The sequence below is a fragment of the Euprymna scolopes genome, chromosome 6, assembly GCF_053919585.1.
Source record: "Euprymna scolopes isolate OS-2025 chromosome 6, ASM5391958v1, whole genome shotgun sequence".
Taxonomy (NCBI): domain Eukaryota; kingdom Metazoa; phylum Mollusca; class Cephalopoda; order Sepiida; family Sepiolidae; genus Euprymna; species Euprymna scolopes.
This window is the reverse complement of record NC_136487.1, coordinates 157187161-157211322: the sequence shown is the minus strand read 5'-3', so window position 1 is coordinate 157211322 and position 24162 is coordinate 157187161. Positions and strand designations below refer to the sequence as shown.

Below are 24162 nucleotides of genomic sequence, written 5' to 3'. Positions count from 1 at the left end.
AATTTTAAAAAATAGTTTTATTTTATTTATTTACTAACAGTTCAGCCCGGCTTCGCTCGAGTCCTATGGACCGTTCATAAATTTATGTGCATATATTAAAAAGTTTGACTCATGTTCAGGTAACCTACATCTAAAATTTCAAGTATTTAGACCCAAAATTGGTGGAGGAGTTTGGTAGAGTCTGCAAAGATCAACTCGTTTAACTTTGACCTCTTGGCAGCCAAAATTCCGCCAAAAAACTGATTAAAAAGCATGCTGCATGTCTGAATACCCTTTATGTAAAATTTCAAATGTTTAAACCCAGAATTTGCTGAATAGTTTCCTAGAGACCGCAAAGACCAAATCTTCTGAACTGACTGACCCCTTGTCAGCCAAATTTTCGGCTAAAAACCGATTAAAAAGCTTGCCCTATTTCTGAATATACTATGTAAAATTTCAAAGGTTTAGACCAAAAATTGCCCAAGTAATTTGGTAGAGACTGCAGAGGTCAATATTTTTTTAAACTTTGACCCAAATTTTGACCCCTTAACATTTATTGTTTTGGGCTCAAATCAAATTAAAAAGTTTGATCCATGTCCAAATAACCTACATCTAAAATTTGAAGTGTTTAGACCCAAAATTGGCGGAGGAGTTTGGTAGAGTTTTCAAAAGTCAAATCATTGAACTTTGACCCGTTGACAGCCAAATTTCTGTCCGAAAACCAATTAAAAAGATTTTCCCAAATTTCAAGTCTGTAAACTGAAAATTAACAGTTTGAGTAGCTTGGCTTACACACACACAAATTTCACTTTTATAGGTATATATAGATTTATATTCGCTAAGAGTGTAGAAAACTAAAATGTATTAATCTATTTAAAAATAAAATAAAACATTCCATAAATTGTCGATTACAAAAAAAGCTTTTTTGGCTTTGTTTTTATTTATTTACGCATGCGCAGAATTTTATATATATGCATCCCCTGCATAGCCCAGTTGTAAAATACACTTAAACATATTTCAATTTATGCAGATTTCATATTTATTATTATTTTTGAGGCAATTCTCTATTGATTATTATATTGTACCCAATATAAAGTAGTGATTTTCAAAAGATTTTTTTAAACAACTTTGGTGTCATCAGAATCAAAACAAAAACATCTAGCTCTCTAGGGATATTCGGTATCATCTAATCCTAACGTCACATGCATATCAAAACATGACAAATTAACACAGTTAAACATATTAATGTATATTTGAGCATGCATAGAACATACACATTACATCAAATTATGCCCGCCAAGTTCAAATTTTGACCCATTAACAGCTATTTTCCAGCTAAAAACCGAATTGATTTTGCTTCACAGGTTAGAATAACCCAGGCATCAAGTTTCAAATGTGTAGACCAAGTATTGACAGAGTAGTTCGGTGGAGACTGTTCTGCAGACAGAAATTAATTTTAAGTACAACTCCAAGTGCTATGCAATTATACACAAATTAAACTGTGCGTAATAGTGAAATGAAAATAATTATCCAATAAGGAAAAAAAAAGAAAAGTATATTAAGTACTTAGTATATAAGGAAGTTGTATTCACTTAAAGAAAAGTGTGCTTTTAATATCAATATCAGTGCGGCAAAACATTTTTGTAACTGAATTATTTTTATACATACACTAGTGTTTCATGCTTACACAATAATCAGTGTAGGAGGTAATAATTACTACCAATCAGGAGATTCGAACTTAGTCACAAAGTCACTTAACTCTGTATGGCAGGCATTGTACTCCCAGGCTACCAGAAATTGACACAAAAAGTGAGGGAAATTAAATACCTATAAATGCCAAACCGGTAGGTATATGCAGTAAACAATCAGAGAGTATTTAACGATAGGAAGTAAGAAAAACACACTCACAAATGCCCATTAATAGTTGCTGAGGTGACTAGCCACAAAGTTTTATGAACAATTTTGTGAAAGAAGAATTAGTTCAATGTTTTTGAATGACTCATTTTTGTAACATGAAATTGTGTAAAACGAGGATTGTCAAGACCGTTGTACATTCAAACTTTTGTTTTCTCTCCAATTGATGTTCTTTCAAATAAAACTCTATAACAATAATATATGTATACTAGTAGGCCGCCCGGCATTGCCCAAATGCAAAATACACACAAATATTACATTTTAGTGCAGAAACATGTTTTTTTTTTTAACCGTTCACTTCTTTTCAGTAAAAAGAAAAAAATACTCGAGCTGAGATCGAAACCAAAACTTAAAAGACAGCGAGCCCTGCACGATAACCAGTAGACCAGCGTGACAATCTTTAAAAGGAGCTTTCAAATCTGCATATTCTTAACATAAGTAATCTGTAATGTAAACTATTCACGCATGCACATTCGTGAAACGGTTAGCAAATAGTTAAAAATCCAATGACCCCCCCCCACGGACCAATTTTGACCCCTTAGCAGCCCTTTTTTCCAGATGAAAACGGATTAAAAAGAAGTTTTCCACATGTCTGAATATCCTATATATCCAATTTCAAGTCTGTAAATCAAAAATTCGTTGAGTATATAGGTTGAGAAGTGTCATCACACACATTCTCACATATGTCTATATTCCAAATTTCAATATGTTGACGATCTTACTGTTTATTTCTTTAAGCTGATTTCCCCATAAATTATATATATATATATATATATATATATATATATTTCAGCTTAATATTTTCCAGAGATAAAATAACCAGTGAAGTTTAAACAAGGTTAATACAAGAGTGCTCAATACCGAAGTAGGGAAAGATAAACTTTAGCTGTTTTACATAAGCATTAATATGTTGCTACACATTCATGAGCAGGTTTCAGTCAGCCAGTTACTAGTAACAAGAAGCCTCTTCAGATGATGTTGCTTATACCTAAACTTAGTCCGTACCACAACAAAAACAATTTATTGTGTTGCTGTTGTTGATGTATTAAACACAAAAACTGCATAAATGTAAACAAAATCCTCTGCATATTTTACACCTGAGCACACAGCACTCATCTTCTAATATCTGTATAACACACTAAGACATTCAATACTCATACGTACGTTATCACCTGTCACATGCATAAAAATTATAAAAAGAAAAGTCTGATGAGCAATTGTGATAAATCCAGTGTCACGAATTTTTTTTTTTTTTTTTTTTTTTTTTACTTTTCCCATTTTAAATAAGTTGTTCTAAAATCAAACTCTCATCAATTAAAACTGTACAATTTTCAATAAATACATTCCAAAAATTGACATTCCTTTAGAAGAAAATTTATTTGACCCCCCCCCCCTCCAAGAAAATTGAGAATATTTGTTTTAAAAAGAATTAACTTGTTGCAATTTTGAATAAACATAGAATAGACATTTGTTTTATTTAAAGAATATTTAGCTGATAATGATGATAATTTTATGGAAAGAATCATTTTTTTTCTTTATAGCATTAATCCTGACAGACATTATTTCAAAAGGAAATTTAAGTTAACAGTAAATTATACAGATTGATGTGGAAGGCACCGTAGAATTTCCATTGGGCTCTGTTATCCTGGAATAAGAGCGGGAAAAACCGACAGAGAGAAACAAGAGGACGAAAAAAAAAACAAGAGGACGAAAAAAAAAAAAAAGACCGAAAAAAAAAAAAAAAAAAAAAAAAAAGGGACCGAAGAAAAAAAAGAGACCGAAAAAAAAAAAAAAAAAAAAAAAAAAAAAGGGACCGAAAAAAAAAAAAAAAAAAAGGGACCGAAAAAAAAAAAAAAAAAAAAAAAAAAAAAAAGGGACAGAAAAAAAAAAAAAAAAAAAGGGACAGAAAAAAAAAAAAAAAAAAAAAAAAGGGGACCGAAAAAAAAAAAAAAAGGGAGAGAACGAAAAAAGAAAAGGAAAAAATAAAAAAGAAAAAATAAAAAGGAAAAAATAAAAAGGAAAAAATAAAAAGGAAAAAATAAAAAGGAAGTAAATGTAGTACACTTATTCCTGTTTGTAAATTATCACTTTGCACACCCATTAAAAATGTGATTGTCTAATAGCTAAAAATGAAATATGCAAGTAATTAAAAATTAACTGATGTTGCTAAAGCAAAAATTCAAATGCACCCATTTTTAAAATCGAATTGATTCAAAATCGAATTGCTTCAAAATCGAATTGCTTCAAAATCGAATTGCTTCAAAATCGAATTGCTTCAAAATCGAATTGCTTTAAAATCAAATTGCTTTAAAATCAAATTGCTTTAAAATCAAATTGTTTTAAAATCAAATTGTTTTAAAATCAAATTGTTCTCCTTTGACTTAACCAGTTTTAAACGTTTACCCTTTACAGTCTTACTTGAACCACAATTTAAATGGAAAGTGACATTCGTTTCATGTATTTCTATGGAGATTTAGTCAATAATTATTTCCACAGTAAAAACAAAAAAAAATGTTTTAAAATATTTAATTGTTACATTAAATAAAAAGATTAAGACGATTGTGTCTTATTTTTATATATTTACCAGCCCATTTTTTTATGGTAAGAAAACATTTCACAAACAGTTAAACAACTTTTAATAAATAGACTTTTTTTTTTTTTTTTTTTAAGAATATCTACTTGAAATCAACAATTATTTTCCAGAAGAAAAATGTTTTTAATCTCTCAAGTGACCTTGTCTGTGTGTGTGCAGAACAGTCTATTAAAAAGTGTCAATTTTTGGTCTACAAAATTTAATATATAGGGGATTTGCACCTGTGGAACAAATTCAATTCAGATTTTAACTAGTAAAAATAGCTTATAAGCGATCAAAATAGAAAAAATTGTATTGGCAGGCATAAATGGACTAAACATGTTACTCGTATGCATGCACAAATATACATTTATTAAAGTCAGTTAATTTTTCTTATTCATCTGACAATAGCTTAGACAATAACAAGGTTGGAAAGCTAAATGTTTTGGTTTTGATTCTAGCTGATGGCACCCAAGTTATTTTTTTAAAAACCTTTTAAATCACTACAATATATTAGGTACAATATAATAATCAATAAAAAATTGGCTTTATACTTATAAATACGAAATCTGCATAAATTGAAATGTCATAAAATATACTTAAATATGATAAGGCAACACCCAGCTACCTGCTTATATATATATATATATATATATATATATAACTTGACATACTAATATTTCTCTCAAAAGAAGTGTAAATTATACAAATAGACGGAAACAATTGTGGAATTTCAATCAGGTCTTGTTAGTCAAATATAATTGTGTGTAGATGTAAGTGTATATCTATACCAGAAAGTTTTTTTTTTTTTTTTTTTCATATTAATCTACTTAAAAGATAGAGAACAATGTTAACAACAAAAAAAAAAAGTATACATACAAAACTTACGGATCAAAATTAGATTTTTTTTCATTGTTTTGTTCTGTTTGTTGCTTCTTTCAGAGTTTAGTTGTTAAATAGAAAAAATTCACTACGAGTGTGAAAGTTTACTTATATTCAACGAGAAAATATTTATTGCGTCAAGTAAGTCTTTTTTTTAGCACAAAAGAATTTAGGTGCAATACGCAATTCATGATCTGTTTCTCTCTCTCTCATATATATATATATATATATATATATATATATATATATATATATATATATATACACACAAGGAGCGTTCTAGAAGTAATGCCTCCTATCTTTATTCCGTCTGAATGGATCAAAAGAGATTTCAAATTCCATTGTTATGATGATTGAACTTATGTATTAATGACTTGAAAGTTTCTTCTCTGTTGTGGATACTGACGGTGTGAGACTGAGGAAATAACCTCAGTTATGGACGTGCGTCAGAAGCAGAGATGTGTAATTGAATTCTTAACAAAATTGCATTGAGAATTGTGATGACTATTTAGAAAAATTCTGGCGCATAAAAGGTTGCTAGTTTGGATGGTACCACTCCCGCCTTCATAGCTCTAACTTTTTGAGTTGAAAAAATATTGGAGGTTTTATTTTTTAGAATGACCCTCGTTCGTACGTACACACACATGATGGTTATACACGCACACACACGAATTGCGTATTAGTTTCAGCATCTATAAGAAAAAAAAAAACCCAACTTCTCCAAAATTGTCGTTCGCATAGGAATACTAAAATCGACTCAAAGCAAGATAATAATTTACATGCAATCAGCTCAATATATTTTCAGATAGAGTTTTAGAACAATAAATTTGTTTTATTTGAAATCTTCAAATGTTCAGATAAGTTAAACTTAATTATTCTAATAAATATATAATTGCAAAATCAAAAAAATTATCAGATGTTAATTATATTTTCTAAAAATATCAATTCCGATTAAAAAGTCAGGCATATAAACTGGAAAATATATGGAAACACACACACATACACACTTTTCAGTCATTGGAATGTAACTACATAAATACATTGTGTGTGTGTGTAATCATTCCAGGTTAAGAATATTCAAAGATAAAAACAAATGAATTTAATGAGGTTTATACAATAGTGCTCAATAATCAATAGAGCATAGTATAATTTTATTTATATTGAAATATTTTTATTGTCACTACACGATCATTGATAGTGTTTTGGTCAATCAGTTAAAAATAAAAGATCTTGTCAGACGACGCAAGTCCCCAACCCCCATACACACACACACACACCAATTATAGTAATGTTATATGTACTCGCATTTATATTGCGATTGTCCATAAAAATACTTATCTGAATTTACCTCATCATTGTATAAATATTTTTAATGATGTAATTTAATACATACACACAAGTTTCACTACTCAGGTAAATTCAAATATGACCAGTATTTATACAGACATTTACAATACAAATATAAGTGTATATAACGTAAGTATAATCAGAGTTCACTTCACATACATACATACATACATACATACATACGTGTGTGTTAGTTTTCTTAGAAATTCTCCCAGCTGTAAACAAAGATTTGTCTATATAAACCAGAATTGATATTTACAAACCCACCCCACCCCCACCGCGGAGACTAAAGAAAGGTGAAAGAGTACATATGCACGTGCGCATACAGATGTGCTAATGTATTTTCTTGGACCTTTTTTTTTTTTTTTTTGTATGTGCAGCTGTTTGCGGTGCCGGTGGTTGTCTATGAAGAATGGCAGAAAGAGAAATACAGACCCGAAGAGGAGGAGTCGGAGGCGACAGGTGCGGAGGCAAGTGGTGATGGTACAGAGATCAGAGAAGGAAAGAGGGAAAAGACGGAGTTGGTAAATTTCCCTGGCGACAACGACATCACATGATCAGAAGAATCGGTCTATCATAGATTACGTTTTTTCTTTCTTCCTCGCTCTCTAGATTATGTAGGACAACGCACAACTCATGTGACAGCAGACAGACTGAAGCAGACATGTCTACGCCGGCACCATTGATGGTGATGATGATATTGCAGGTAGTGATAGTACAACTAGTTATAATTACTGATATTAGTTGGAATAGCAGAAGTTCTAACAGATAAGAAGTCAGCATTTGTTTATTGTTGTCGTACTGCAACTGCTGCCATCATGTGCAGTATGTGAGAGAAAGTGAGAGGTGAAAAGTGAAAGGTGCAAAATAAGAGAGAGAGAGAGAGAGAGAAATAGAGAGAGAGAGAGAAATAGAGAGAGAGAGAAATAGAGAGAAACAGAGAGAGAGAGAGAGAGAAACAGAGAGAGAGAGAGAGAGAAACAGAGAGAGAGAGAGAGAGAAACAGAGAGAGAGAGAGAGAGAGAGAGAGAGGGATATGGAGAGAGAGAGAGAGAGGGATATGGAGAGAGAGAGAGAGAGGGATATGGAGAGAGAGAGAGAGAGAGGGATATGGAGAGAGAGAGAGAGAGAGAGGGATATGGAGAGAGAGAGAGAGAGAGAGGGATATGGAGAGAGAGGGATATGGAGAGAGAGGGATATGGAGAGAGAGAGAGAGAGGGATATGGAGAGAGAGAGAGAGAGGGATATGGAGAGAGAGAGAGAGAGGGATATGGAGAGAGAGAGAGAGCGGGATATGGAGAGAGAGAGAGAGAGGGATATGGAGAGAGAGAGGGATATGGAGAGAGAGAGAGAGAGGGATATGGAGAGAGAGAGAGAGGGATATGGAGAGAGAGAGAGAGAGGGATATGGAGAGAGAGAGAGAGAGGGATATGGAGAGAGAGAGAGGGATATGGAGAGAGAGAGAGAGAGGGATATGGAGAGAGAGAGAGAGAGGGATATGGAGAGAGAGAGAGAGAGGGATATGGAGAGAGAGAGAGGGATATGGAGAGAGAGAGAGGGATATGGAGAGAGAGAGAGGGATATGGAGAGAGAGGGATATGGAGAGAGAGGGATATGGAGAGAGAGGGATATGGAGAGAGAGGGATACGGAGAGAGAGGGATACGGAGAGAGAGGGATACGGAGAGAGAGGGATACGGAGAGAGAGGGATACGGAGAGAGAGGGATACGGAGAGAGAGGGATACGGAGAGAGAGGGATACGGAGAGAGAGGGATATGGAGAGAGAGGGATATGGAGAGAGAGGGATATGGAGAGAGAGGGATATGGAGAGAGAGGGATATGGAGAGAGAGGGATATGGAGAGAGAGGGATATGGAGAGAGCGAGCACAAGATAGAGAGGATGGAAAGAGAGGGAGAGCTAGAAAGAGTGTTGGGACCAACGGAAAAAAAATGGTAGGATTGAGTGGGAAAGACAAGGAGGGGGGGGGGCGGAAGGAAATGCGGAAAAAGAGGTGGGGGAAAGGAAGAAAAGAAAGGCGGGGGGGGGGGAAGATATATATATATATATATATATATTGATGACTTTGGTGTCATCATCTAGAATCAAAACCAAAACAGCTCTCCCGCCTTCATCGTTACTGTCTGACTTAAAGTTATTTTTTGCAATTTTTGTATGCATAAGCTCTAAAATATATCAGTGCGTATGCATACAAAAGTACTAAGTCAAATTACACCTGCTAAGTGCCAATCGTTTCAATTTTGACCCCTTAGCAACTATTTTTACTGGCTAAAGACCAAATTGAATTTGCTACACAGGTCCAAAACCCTTATATATATATATATATATATATATATATATATATATTAAGCCTGCAGATGAAAAATTGACACGAGTTTGGTAGAGACCATTCTGCAGACAGAAAGACAGGGTCACCTGTACACACACACACACACTAACAGAAGTTTTGTCCTGGTGTTACCCAGTGGAAGTACGGTACAAAACCAGAACTTATTCAGTAATTATTTGGTCACTGGCGATTAGTGATGTTCTGGGGTGGTCACTTATATTTACTGGTGGACATTGATTGGCTGCATGCTTGTCAATGTTGGTTCCTGGCGTTTATTGTCCAGCATGACCAGTATCAGCCTCCATTAGATTGCACCAAGATCTAATTGTCTTGATTTGCGAGCAATAGTGGTCATTGGTATTTTTAGACATGTTGGTTACAATTGAACCAATGCTAAAAATGAAAGCTTTAGTTAAAAGTTTGACGGATTAGGTTTTGGAGCAGTATTGATTGTATGCTAAAAACTGAAAGTCTTGTGGAAATTTCTCTGACAAAACCAGATACCACCAGCTGTGTTCACAAAGAATAAAGACTGCAAACACAACATGGTACCCGCATCAGCCAGAGATATGTTCATTAAAATTCTGAAAAAAAAAAAAAAAAAGAAAAGGTTTTGCAGCATATAAACGCTTTTCAAGTTGTTTTTAATGCAGAATCCGGTCACCCTGATAAAAAAATTTTATGCTCCAAGTTTTTTTTATATTTTCAAATATTCAGTATTTGATTTTGTTGATTTGTTTTAGGGAATAACAACCTTGATCGGGTCATTTCGCTTCCATATCATTTATCTTCAAATATTTGTTCATGGTGTTTGGTTTGTGTTATGAAGTAAGCTTATCTATGCATTTTAGGAATAATAGATCTAGTCAGACTATAAATATAATTTACATTAAAGCATCAATGTAGCGATCCCTAGTAGTTATGGCCGCCTAGAATCAGGACAGGTACTTCTGTACACTTTTATACATTCAAATATTTATTCACGGTGCTTAGTTTGGTTGTTTTATAAATGAAAATTGTTTTTGTTTTTGGCTTTGCAGAACTTGATTGAGTTTTGCAAAGGAAAGGCAGAAAAAACAAAAACTAACATTAATGTTTGGTGAATTTTAGGTCAGACAGCCTGATCTGGTAGCACCAGAAAAAAAAAAAAAAAATGAATAACAATACTAAATCCAGCAGGTATCAATGACATTTTGACAGAGAGGTTCTTAGTGTTGTCATTGGTTATATTTTTATTATTTCAGCAACTACGTTCTCCCTCCTTCTCCAGGTGTTTTTATTTTGTTATCTATACAAAAATATGTAAAAATATGTTCAGGCATTTCTTGTTCATATGTATGCTATCACGTTTCACACACCTTAACAAAAACAAGTGAAGCATGCATAGTCCTCCGTGAATGCACAGCGAACGAGGCATAAAAAAAATGACTAAGTTCAGCATTTGACCCCACCTCAAATTAGCCCCCAAAAATCTCCAAGGGACGTCAAATTCTAGTGAAAATGAACAAACTGCAGTTTTAGGCCTTAACATATGTAAATTTGAGTTCTGCACCATGCAAAAAAAAGAAAGGACTAAGGCCATCATTTGCCCCCAAAAACCCTCAAAACTGCTAAATAGACATACACAGAAAATTTTGGACAAATATGGTCAAATAGTCCCAAAAATGGAGTGTTTTTATTAGCCCTAAAAGTGCCCCTGGGACACACCCAAGAGTTATCGTGAAGTATAGACAAACAAAATTATATAGAAATCAGTTAGTTATAACTTTTCAGAAAGTTTTATAAAAATCCAAGGTATCAATTTTTTTTTTTTAAATAAGAACAAAAATCTGAATTTTATCCATTTTAATCCGAAAGGCACCCTCAGGGGGCCAACTGGAGTTTTCCCGGAAAATCCATTCTCTTTTTTACTCATATCATGTTTAATGTTTGTGCAAAATTTCAAAATTTACCAAGATATAATTATTGAGAAAAGTGCGGACATATGAATGGACAAACGAACGGACAAGGGTGAATTTACAGGTCCACCCTCCTTTTGTCAGGAGGAGGGGGGGGGGGCAAAAAAAAAAAATCATCCAATTAATGGAGATTTGTGATCAATCTGATGTTACTCAGCTAAACAATTCTGACTTCACCATTTTTAGATAAATTTTTAGAAAAAGAAAGAATTTATGTTGGCTTGCCAACTAAAAGAGTACAATTTTAAATAAATTTCAAAAAGTCACGTTCGTTTCATTGATTTGAAGAAGCTGGCAATTATTTTTTACAATAAGACAGAATATTTATTTTAAAACATTTCTAAAAATTACAAATAAATAAAATAAAAGAAACATTCGTATTATTTGGATTCTTTAGACGACTATTCTAATCTTGAGTATCAGTTTCACAACGTTTCGGTTAATGTAACCTCCGACCTTCTTCAGGTGTATCTTGTTGAACTTAGGAATGTTTGTTGAACTCAGGAATTTCGACAAAATTTTGAATAAAACCCTTTTATTTACTTCCTTGGGGTAGTATGCTCTTGCTCCATGAGCCATGACTGGATAGAGGTCCTAAGTAATTTGCAATTGCATTTTTCAGTTCCAGACACTATAATCACTGCACCACAGGTCATTGTGGATAGTTATATGAATTTTGGGAGCCTTAAATCTTTTTTTTCTAGTTGTAAACAGCAGGATTTATACACATATTGTTTATTATTATTATATATATATATATATTATTGTATATATTATCTATAATTAACGGTTCCCATAAGTTAAATTCTATATCTACTTAGTAATTGGTCGTCTTCCAGCATATGTGCTGCTTCTTTGAGTTGTCTTGCTCTCCATAGCTCTTTTCTGTCTATAATTTTTACTTTGTCCCATAATGGTAGATCGTTTGCCTTTTATCTCCAGATATGGTCAGCCATACCTGATTTTTTAATCTCTCCACGTATTATGGTTTTTGATGTTCGATAAGATACATCTGAAAAAGGTCTGAGGTTACATCCATGGAAACGTTACAAAAATCACACTCTAGATGAGAACAGTAGTCCGATGAATCCAAATAATACGAATAACCAATCCTCATCTAAAAAATTCAGAAACCTAAAGAAAGTTTTTATTTAAAGAAAATTCAGCTGACAATGACAATTTTTTTTCTTAATGGGATTTTTTTTTTATTAACAATAATCCTAACAGACATTATTTCAAAAGGAATATTATTGACAATAAATTATACAGATTAATGTAGAAATAGTGTACCAGCACAATCATGTTGACAAACCTGTTCTCACCAGATCACAGAAGTTAAGCAACGTTGAGCCTGGCTAGTATCAGATGGGTGACCATTTGGGAAGGCTAGGTGCTTATGTACCTTCTGGAAAGATTAGGCATGGGGGTCAGCAACCCCACTCTGAAAAAAAAGAGCTTTTTGCTACAAAAGCATCTGCAAAGGTGTGAGATGGCTTATGCCCCTTCAGGGGCTCAAGGCTATGAATGGAATGTAGAAATAACTGGTATTTCCATGGGTTACCGCTAGTCTCTAGTGTAATAATAGTGTGGAGAGAGACAGCAATAATTAGCGCCCACGGTGTGCACCATTTGTAGAGAAAAACTGGCACTCTAATCTGAAATGCATTTGATATAAGAAATAATATCAACATAAGATAAATGCAAATTTAGGCGCTATTGGGGTTCGGGGTGACAACAAAAAACATGTTTTGTTTATTCCATGACAGCGAAATTATCTTGCTCGTGTAAGGCTGTTGTCAGTCGGGAAGAGGACAAAAAGAGAAAATTCGACGGTTGCTTGAGCGGAAACGAGTGTGTGGTGGAAGAGAAAAACCCTCTTAAGTAACTAACCGCCAGTGACCAAATAATTACTGAATAAGTTCTGATTTTGTACCATACTTCCACTGGGCAACACCAGTACAAAACTTCTGTTAGTGTGTGTGTGTGTATATATATATATATAAGTGACCCTGTCTTTCTGTCTGTAGAATGGTCTCTACCAAACTCGTGTTAAGAGTTTGGACTTCTTTTTCTTATTTCTTGATTTTGAGAATAAGCTTACATTCGAACACAACTTTGATGTCGAAAGAATTTACGTGACTAAAATGGAGATTAATTTAAAAAAAGAAAAAACTATAGCCACAATCTTCCAATAAATAATTAAGCTGGGTTAGATCAAAATTTGTTTTCTTAAGGCTTTTTTCTTATATATTTTAATAACTCCGTGCATGCTAAAATATTCTAGCACCCCCCCCCCGCCTCCAATGTCACTCAAAACGGAAATATAATTCTATACCTGTGGAAGTAAACTTTTCTTTTTGTTTTTTCTTTAAGGTTTCCATATACAAAAATTCCTATAATTCAAATCAGATTACAATAAAGCAGTTTGGGTAAAAAATATAGTTTTACCTGAAGATTGTATATTTAGTGAAACTGCAAAAACAATTATTGAGAATACAGATAGATATAAGCAGGATATATACATCCCCCCCCTTTTTTTATAAAACGGCAAAAATCACATGACTCACAGAATTCTTTAAATTATGTTTTTGGATAAGAGTTCAATATTTTTTTTTTTTTTAATTCTTTGAAATGGATCTACGAAAACAATCATCTTCAGGTGGTGCTGCTTGTAACGGCTGTTCATATTTTGATTCCTCTATTTTTTTTCATTAGCCAAAACATGAAAATGACACTCAAGATGAAAACAGTAGTCCGAAGAATCGAAATACAAATAATCAATCCTCATCTCAAAAATGAAACAGCTGTTGCTTGTCCTAGATTATAGCTATTAACAATGTGCCGATTTTACATAGACACACACACATCCTGCCAATAATAATGGTAATAAAATGCTTTCTCATGCCTAAGTTTTTATTATTGTTGATAGGCTGCATGTTTCTTTAATATGAAAAAAAAGGGGGGGGGGGTAATTTTTTTAAAATGTGTAATCAACATGAAAGCCAGAGCATTAACATCTGAGAACCAAATTGAATATCTAAAAAAAGGTCAAATTAAAAAAATTAGACCAGATCAAATGAATCGAGTTTAAATATGTAGATTGATAGCTTAGGAATCTTTGATGCTATCTTTGCCTTCGGGACAAGATTACAGTGTAGAACCTGTTCTGATGCTACACTTTACCTTTTCTATCCTCGGTTAGTGAATAAGAAATCCTTTATGATTGACAATTTTTTATTTCTATCCAGAGTGCTCCTTTTTGAGGAGCTGGATTTTCCCCACATTAAAAACTGACCTTGTGTCTACCTGTCCTCGTGGGGAGGCAAGTAAATAGGAACATCTATTACTAATAAACGTTTGATATCTGAAGCTGAAACTAATCTATTAGTGATGACATGATTCAGATATCTTTGCCATTTATGACATAACTAGCCTGGGTGCCCAGCATTACCCTGGTGTTTGGAGTTGTGTGTTGAGAAAAAAAGTTGTAGCAGGCAGGCTCGAACCTGTACCGCGTAGGAGGAAAAAAACGATTAAAAAAAGAAAATGATGTCTTTGCTATTGCATCCATCACCAAACTGGAAATGACATAGGTTTAAATTAAGGCTAGTTACTCGAAAAGTGGGGGATGACTTTTGAAAATATTGTCAAAAAAAAAAAAAAAAAAAAAAAAGCAACCCCTCCCTGTAGAAAAGGGTCCAATTGAGGGTGAAGGAATCCATGTTTTGGGCCAATTTTTCGATATATGTCGTCCGAAGGGTCGAGCTTCAGAATGATACCGATCTCGTGAAAATCCATCGTCTCTATCTAAAGTTTTAGGCAGACATACAAACATCCATACATTTAAATAGACAGGTGAAATTTATAGATTACTGATACTTTGCTAAATTCCCTGATTCTGATATCTTTAAAATTTCTGAATATTTTTTTTTTTTTTTAATGTTGCATCAACCTCAAAAACGAATGTAATAATGCATATATTTTCATAAATGTAAAAATACATTTGTTGTGGGGTGATCTATAGATTTTAGTTTTAACTGGTAGTTTAAAATCAAATATTTATAATTTGTAAAAGCAATGGAAAATTAAGAAAAATCCCTCGCTTAATAATAACACCACCTCACCTGTACAATACAATGGATCTGCAGAATCATTAAGAGTACGAATAGACATATATGAAATAATTGCTTTTCATTTATTCAGTCATTTTGTTTTTATAATAAAACATGGAATGGTGAAAAACCACAAGGTCAGAATTCTTTACAACAAGGATTATATATATATATATATATATATATATATATATATATATATATATATATATATTTATTTATTTTTTTTTTTTAATTATAATCCTTCTTAGATGAGTAATTTGTATATTTATTTGTGGATTGTTATCCTCATCTCCAGAGTTGTTTCAACACGTTTCAGTCAACTATTCCTCTGGCCTTCAACAAGTGGTTAACCGTGACGGGATATGAATGCCGAGTTTTAACTGTATCCGCAATAATTAAAGAAATAATAATTACTGCTTTTCATAGTTGTCGTCTCACCACGTTCTGGCCAATTAATTCTCTGACCTGCTCTGGGTAGGATTGAAACCGCTAAGCAGTAATTACTGAGAATACAGTTGTGACACTCAGCATTTCTATCCTGTCGTGGTTAATCACCTAAAGGCCAGAGGAATAGTTGGTCAAAACGTGTTGAAACAACAACTATAAAGATGAATATAATAGTCTGAAAATAAATATTAGGTTTCCAGGTAAGAGTTTGACAAGACCCCCACCCCCGTTTTTAAACTGCTTTCTCATACCTAAGTTTATTATTGTTGACAGATTCTAGCACAAAAAACAAGGCCAAGCTGCAGGTTTTTTTTTTTAAATATGGAAAATAAATAAATAAAAAGATTAAATTTAATTATGTAGATTAAAATTGATATTATAATATCTATTACTCATGAAAGTTTGATATCTGCAGATCTGAAGCCGAACTATATTATTACTATCTATATATTGAACTATCGGCATGACTGTTAGATCACCAAAGTTAAGCAACATTGATCTTGGCCAGTATTAGAGTGGTCACCATATCTTGACAAGCTTCTGGGACTGGCATTCACTCCTGATCTGAAATGGAACACATAAATCAAATCTTGTCAAGATTGCTGGAAAAATGATTGAATCATTCTACTACTCTGGTAGGTATTTCACTGCCGATGCAATTCTCTAAATGTATAAGAGCCAAGTAAGTCCTAAATTGGAGTACTGTTGTCACATCTTGGCAGGAGTTGCTTAGTGCACCGTATCTGGGCTTAACAGAATTCAAAACTGGCTACGAAAGCTAGTAAGTGATGCCCTTTTCTCTTCCCTGCAACCTTTTTCTCTCCACAGAAGACATGTTGCAAGCCGATCTCTGCTTTCTCATAATTTTCATGGCAAGTGCTCGTCTAACCTCCAATCTATAGTCTCCTCTTGCTAAACTTTCACAAAAAACACTTGACGAGCTATAACCACTATCAACAAATTTCCCCCACTATCTGTGCCTAAATCTAAGTGCAGATTCCATGAACAAAGCTGCTTTCCTAGAACTGCGCTCATGTGAAACGCTGTTGCACTGGCCTGCTTTCTGGTTGACTATCATATGGTCATCTTCAAGTCCAATGTGAACAAGTTCTTGTTGAACCGTCCCCTTAAATAACCCAAATTATACCCAATTTACACCATTAACAATTACTACACTACCACCTAATATTCATTAACCCTTACCCTTCAGTAGCCTTTTAACTTCCCTGTCAAAAAAAAAGTAAATAAATTTAAAAAATTGAATATCAATCTGTATGTAGCAGAACATTGACACTTCCAGCAACTCCTGCATCTCACCTAGCCTCCAGCAGTCTCGATCCGGTCCTACTGTTGAATTAGGCTGAGTGAGGCTGGCTCTGTGCAAATCAGCTTCCCTTTAAACAAATTCCCAGCATGTGTCATCCCACTCATCATCTCTAAGATGTCAAGATGATCTTTGTTGTTCTAATGAACAAATATCGTACCATTTTTCAACGCTCAATTCAGGGGAAGTGGAATTTAATAAGTTTTTTTCACGTTTCAAGTCCTATCACTGCCGACCTTCAGGTGTCTCTTGTTAACCTGTGGCGTAACAGATAAAATACTAGGTAATTCAGTCGTAAAGTGATACTCTTCTGACGATTGAAGATTCAATCCCTAGTGCAGATGATACTCAAAGGGTTCCATATGAAATTCCCTGCAGAATAATCCCATTTTTTTTTATATAAGTTTAACCAGAGAGGAGGAGTAGAAGAGGTAGAGAAATCTTAAACGATTACAAAATGTTTTTTGTAATCCTATTTAGTTATCCATACTCCCGAGTAATGCCATGTAGCCCTGCTTGTCATTAATACATGAATAATATTTCAAAAGATTTTCTAAGAGAGAACCTACTGTCTAAGCTCATCATTCCTGAGTTCGACAAGATACACCTGAAGAAGGTCAGAGGTTACCTTGGCGGAGAAGTTGTGAAAAGAACACTCAAGATAAAATCGGGAGCCAAGAAAAGACGAGCTAATATAGCTACCTAGTCTATGGCACAAATTAGAACTAAAACTATTGGAAAAATCACAGAAGCAAAAATAGAAAAATTGTTACTGAAAAAGAAAAGTTTTGTCTAAGAAAGAATACCATCTTTCATGCTAAAAAAATGAGAAAAAAAAAAAAAAAAATGAAGTTAGCTATCAAGGATAAATAGCGAAAAAAAACCAACTTATTACGTGGCCATTTTTGGGAACTGTAGCTTCATCTTCATAAAATTAGTTATCTCCCTTGAAATCAATCAAATAAACTTATTAATTACCAAAACTGATATAATACAACACCAATAAAACAGACGAATAAGCAGGCATATTCATAGTAAAAAGGAACAAATCTTTGTAACGATTGTGGAAGTTTATTTTAAAAGCCAATAAAACAAATTAAACTCAATTATTGAAATAGACCAAATATCAAATTTATTTTTACAACTTGAAATCCACAATACTATAAACAATGCTAGACAATCTCTAATATAAAGAATAAAAATTATTTGGAGTTAAATATATCTAATATATATATATATTTTTTTAATTACATTTTCACCCCAAACAAGGCACATTGCCACTTTGATGTAGGGGGCTACTATCAGGGACATAAGCTACAGGAGTACTATGTGGGGAGTTGGGCAGCAAGATGTCGGTTCACGTTACACTTGAACGTCTGCATGTCAGTACAGTTGGGGAAGCAGGAACCCGGAAGGGAATTCCAAAGTCTAGCGGTTCTGGGGAAGAAACTACTGGAGTAGAAGGCTCTCTTACATCTAGGGATCTCAACTGTAAAGGGGTGGGATTTTGCTGCTTGTCGGGGTATTTACGTCGAGGGGTTACAAGTGCTTGAAGTTCGTTGGAGCATTCACTGTTGAAGTACTTGTAGAAGAGGTAGAGGGATGCTACATTTCGTTGATGGGACAGAGGCTGAAGCTTAGATGACAGTTCAGGACCTATCAGGTTGGTGACTCTTTTGAACCCTGTCTAAGAGTGAGAGACTAGTAGCAGATGCACCAGCCCAAATATGACAATACTCCATACAGGGGCGAATGGTGTCCTTATAGAGATACAGGATACTAAAAGTTAGGCCTAAATAGTATTTAAGTTGATAAATCAAGCTTCGATTTTTGACAAGTTAATTTTAATTTATCTCTAAAGAGTGTGTGTGTGTGTGTGTGTGTGTGTTCTCTATGGAGTCCGAAATGGCTGAGCTGATTTTTTTCAAAATTTCACAAGTGCACTATGTGCCTGGGAATGTTCTTAAATAGGTTTTGCATGAGAATGTCTCTGTTAAATATCGAAAATCGATAACTGAAAAAAAAAAATCTGATTAAAGAAGGAACAGTTGGATTTTGACCAAAGTTAACACCCTCATACAGCCTAATTTCACAACTGCATTTGAAAAGTATTATCACAGCACAAGCTGAAGAATTCAGCATATATAATCAACAGTAGATTTTTTTTAATAAGATGGACATGCTTGAAATGAATGTTTCTGTTTAGAGCACAATTGAACCAGGATACTTAATGTTGATATATTTAATTTCAATTTAAAACATTATATAAAAATATTTTCATAAAATCAACAGTACGTTCGTTACGGTGCAATGTATTGTGGATTACGTCACTGAGTGAAGGCATATGAAGTTTCCTCCCTGGTGGGTCTTCAACTAGAGCAGGCAATCAATTTGATTGAAAAACAGTCAATTTCATAAATTTTGATGATAATAACAGTATTGGAAGTGTGGAATATTTGTTGATGCCTATTTAATACCAGACAATGTCAGGTTTCCTTGCTAGTTAGTAATAAAGTAAATTACTTTGGCACGATTTATTTAAGAAAAAAAAAATCTGATTGGCAGACCGCTAAGATTGAGGCATTTTTAGATGTTTAAAAGCAATAACTATTGTTTTAGTGAACGTGTTCTTTATTTGCTTTTTTTTTTTAACTTAGATATTGAACCTGTCAAATCAGGCGTGATTATAGATAAAGAAATATTTATGAAACAAATTATATCCTGGGCAACATCGGGCCAATACAACTAGTGTATATATATAAACCAGCAACCCACAGAGTCAAACATGATGCTTGTTACCTTTCTTAACCTTACATGCAATATATATATATATATATATATATATATATATATATACACACACACACTCTGATTTATAAAAGTATGATAGGTTATGAAAAGGAAGGGTTGTAAAGAGATAGCTTCGAGGTATCAAAACCAAAGCAAAATATGATAAAAGTAAAAATAAAATAGATAAACCCCATAATTTATTATACCATACCTGTTCACACTGAAACACTTATCACAATATTCTGTGGATCTATATTAAAAAACCTTGTTAAACTTTGTGACATATTTCCATTCTATGGAGGTCAGGCACGAACGAACACCCCATAATTTTATTATATCATATTTCTTCAAACTGAAACATAATTATCAAAGTATACTTACGCAGATAGATATGAAAAGTCTTTAATGTTTGTGCCTATTTCAATTCTATGGAGACCAGGCGCAAACGCAGACGCCACAATTTTATTATACCATCCTTATTTAAGTTAAAACATACTTATCAAAATATTATGTACATCTATATCAAAAACACTTGTAAACGTTTTTTTTTTTTTTAATTTTTTTTATTTCCATACTTTGTGGACCAGGCACGTACGCAGACCCCACAATTTTAATGAATCATCATTATGCCAGATCAAACATACCCATTCCTGTGTCTCGATATATCTTCTATCATTATATGTAATTAGTTTTCTATAATAGTCAACCATATATGAGCCTATTCGTGACCAGACACACACAGACGTTCAGCTTTATATTATATATATATTAAATAATTTGAAACCAAAATTTACTTATTAAATTTCTGTCATGTTCATATACCAATAAAACCAAAGTAAATATTAATTAAGCTCAACCATTATTAATAAAGGAGCATATATATATAATTTCGCAATAACCAAGACAACAATATATTACAAGTTTATCATAAGATGTACAAGGGGCATGCAATAAGTAATGCCCCTGACCCACTTCCCATAGCAGTAGAGCAACGAAACTTGGCACAGTTATTAGTCTTTCTCTACATAGGAACCACACAGAGTTATGCATTTCTCCCATCGTTTGATGCAGCTCTGGAGACCATTTTTTTAGAACACCTTAGGTTGATCCTCCAACCATGACGTGACTTCAGAAATCAAGGCTGTATCATCTGGGAAATGCTTTCCTTTCAAAAACAACTTCATGGCTGAGAAGAGGTGAAAGTCAGAGAGTGCAAGGTAAGGAGAGTAAGGAGGATGGGGAAGGATTTCATAACCACACGCCTATGCTTCTGATCAGGCCACATGCGAGTTGTGGACCGAAGCGTTGTCCTGCAGGAGGAGGGTACCGTTGCTGATCTTGCCCCACCTCTTGATTTTGCTAGCTTCCCTTAATTTCCTCAAAAGTGAAGCATAATAGGCTCTTGTAATTGTGATACCATTTGCCAGGAAATCTCATCACTACTCCGTCCTGGTCCCAGAAGACCGAGCATGACCTTGCCAGCGGAGGGCTGCACCCTTGCCTTCTTTAGAGGTGGTGAGCCAAGTGCTTCCACTGCATTGACTGAGCTTTGGTCTCTGGATCATAGTGATGGACCCAGGTTTCATCCTGTGTAATCAGTCTTTTGAAAAACTGACTCATTTTCTTTGCACAGCTCCAAATTCATCCTCGAGCACTCGACGCATTCTTGCTTCTGGAATGGCAGAAACCTGCTTTTTTTTTTTCTTCTTCTAAATCATAACTTTTGTACCATTCAAGAGAAGAAGCCTGTATATATATATATATATATATATATATATATATATATATATACACACACAAAAGATGAATAATAATCTTATATATGTATGCTTTATTTTATGGGAGGAGAAAGAAATCATCTTAATTAGATCAACGCTGGTTTCGAGTATGAACAAAATCCTTTGACTACCTTTTGCTAGTCCGAATAAATGAAACCTTGTAAATCACAATTACACAGAAAAAAAAAAAAAAAAAAAGGGAAATTTAAACGATGTCATTATTCTGGGAAGAAAATAATGGCCAACTGTAAAGAAAAGAAACATTCCCAACCCACACTTCATTCCCTTCTGTTAAAAGGAAAAAAAAAAAATAAATAAAAAATGGTACTTACAGTCGTCCAGAATCAGTACCACTCTCATCTCCTTCAAGCCTGTAGACTTTCCCATACATCACATATTCAAAACTGTCAGCACGGGAGGGTTCTGATTCTATCGGGGAGTACTCTCCATCATCTGGGTAGCCATCTTCTCGTAAAGTGGTCGCTACAACCATACGAAACTTGTCTCCTAAAATAAAAATAAAAAGTTAAAAAAAATACAATACAGGCTCTATATCATGTACAAAAGCAAATCCTTATTTACAAAACTGCTTAAAAAAATAAATATGCTACTGGTGGGGCTATCCAGCATTGCCTGTGCTCCTAATTTTCATAGATTTTGTTTTTTATACTCGCGTCCACCCCAAACTAGGCATATTATCACTTGGATGTAAGGGGCTACTATTTGGGACCTGCTTGGGGGAGATGAACAAGATGTTGGTTTACATTACATTTAAAATTCTGCATATCAGTAAAATCAGGGAAGCAGGTTGCAGAAAGGGAATTCCAGTTTAGCTGTTCGAGGGAAGAACCTAATAGAGTAGAAGGCTTTCTGGCATTTAGGGACTTCAGTGAAAGGGTGTGATTTTGTTGCTAAGCAGGTTTGTCGGGGGGGGGGGTATGTCGAGGGGACACAGAAATAAATTAAAAATTAAACAATCTAGATAATATTTAAATGTTGAAGATTTGAAGCCACAAACGGTGTCTCTTTAAGCATGGTGTAGTAACCAATTAATTCACAAAGGCAAGTACAAAATATTGAGGCTGTAAAATATATGAATCAAACTACCCCCCTCCTCCTCACTCTTTAGTTGAATGGCTGTCAGTCAAAGAAAGTGCAATGGATAACTCACGAATCCTTTCCCTCTTTGTCATTCATAAATAACAAAAAAAATTAGTGTTGGACAGACAGCCTAAACAAAGATCTGCTCTTTGGTACAACCCCTGGCAAAAAGGATGTGGAAGATCAAAAATAAGAATGTCAGACAACGTGAAAGATGTCACGGACATTAAAATAGCCGAGTTACTCTAAATGGTGCAGAACCGGAATCAATGGCAACAATTTATGAAGAGTCCCATGGCTGGTCAGTAATGACCATTCTGTTAAAGAGAAAGAGAGAGAGCTGGAGTCTATATAGCAAGTATATATATGCAAGTTGTACATAATGAGTGTCTTTATCTTGTTAACATACGTCTATTTAATGTGTCTGCCAATATGTTATTTTATTGATGTGTTTATGATGAGTAGCTGTACGTGTCGGCATACTAAACAGTTTATAGACAGAACGATGGATAAACATCTTTTACATTTGTGCTGGACAAAGAATGATATACTTTGAATCACAACCAATTTTGTCTGTTCCGACGTGCTCCTAAAATGTAGCTATGTTGTTTCATATTTACATTTATTGTGGTTGTGAGTTGTTGATTCCGAGGTGGCAAGCCATGTTCTTCTCCACAGCTACAGATGTTCATTTTCCCAGTCCAGTGCTGCCATCATCCGTCTCTACTACACAATTCTCAGTTACAGACTGTTCAATCTCACTACTTTCTATGTGTAATTTAAAATTCACTTCCTTTTCTGAAGTCGCTCTTTATATAGCATCAAAACACATCACCTGTTTTTACAAATTTTTTTTTTTTTTTATCCATTTTATTTGCCCTAAATTCCTAAAACTGCCCAAACATCAAAACACATCACCTATCTATTTTTCTAAAATGTATTTTGTTTATCCAATTTTCTTTATCCTAAATTCCTAAAATTGCCCGATACATTCTTAATGAAAACATGATTACCAGAATGAAATTTCATCCATCAAGTTACATTCTTGGAAACTAATGCAAATATTTCAACTATTTCTCTTTGATAACATTTTTTTTCTGCTGACATTCTACATTTACAATCATAATAATCGATCATTATAATACTTAATAATCATATAATATAATCATTATAATACTTAATAGATCATTATAATACTCATCTTAATAATCGACTATTTTACTTTCTGGTGTTTTCTGGTAGACTAGCAACATAACATTAGCTGTCATAAAATTAGTACCTGGTAATTTGGGTAGCAGTATTAAAAACTATGACTGTGGCTAAATTGTGCAAGTTTAAATCTTAATTCCAGCATGGTTTTCCTAATATCAAAATGTTCTTAGCTTCATTTACCCATGGTCCTAATTCCTGTAGATAAAAACGAAACAAAAAACTAAAAAGTAAAACTAAATTATCTACTTTATATTGACATGTTGAAAATTTGAACTCACACACACTATCTTTAGTAACCAATTGACCCACAACAGCGAAATGTAAAATGTTGATGCTATTAAATACCTCAGAGTGCCCATTCTCTCACTCTTTAGAGTTGAATCGTGGTCAATCAAA

At 33.8% G+C, this 24162-nt stretch overlaps 1 protein-coding gene across 2 annotated transcripts in view; it reads right to left on the bottom strand.

The window, feature by feature from the left end:
- The window catches only part of LOC145278076 (DNA-directed RNA polymerases I, II, and III subunit RPABC3-like), a 358089-nt gene that overhangs the window by 129328 nt on the left and 204599 nt on the right, over positions 1-24162 (bottom strand). For both annotated transcript variants that reach the window (XM_080130331.1, XM_080130329.1), the window contains exon 3: positions 21786-21960. In XM_080130331.1, coding sequence (XP_079986457.1) covers positions 21786-21960 — 175 coding nt within the window. The remainder of the gene's footprint in view (positions 1-21785; positions 21961-24162) is intronic.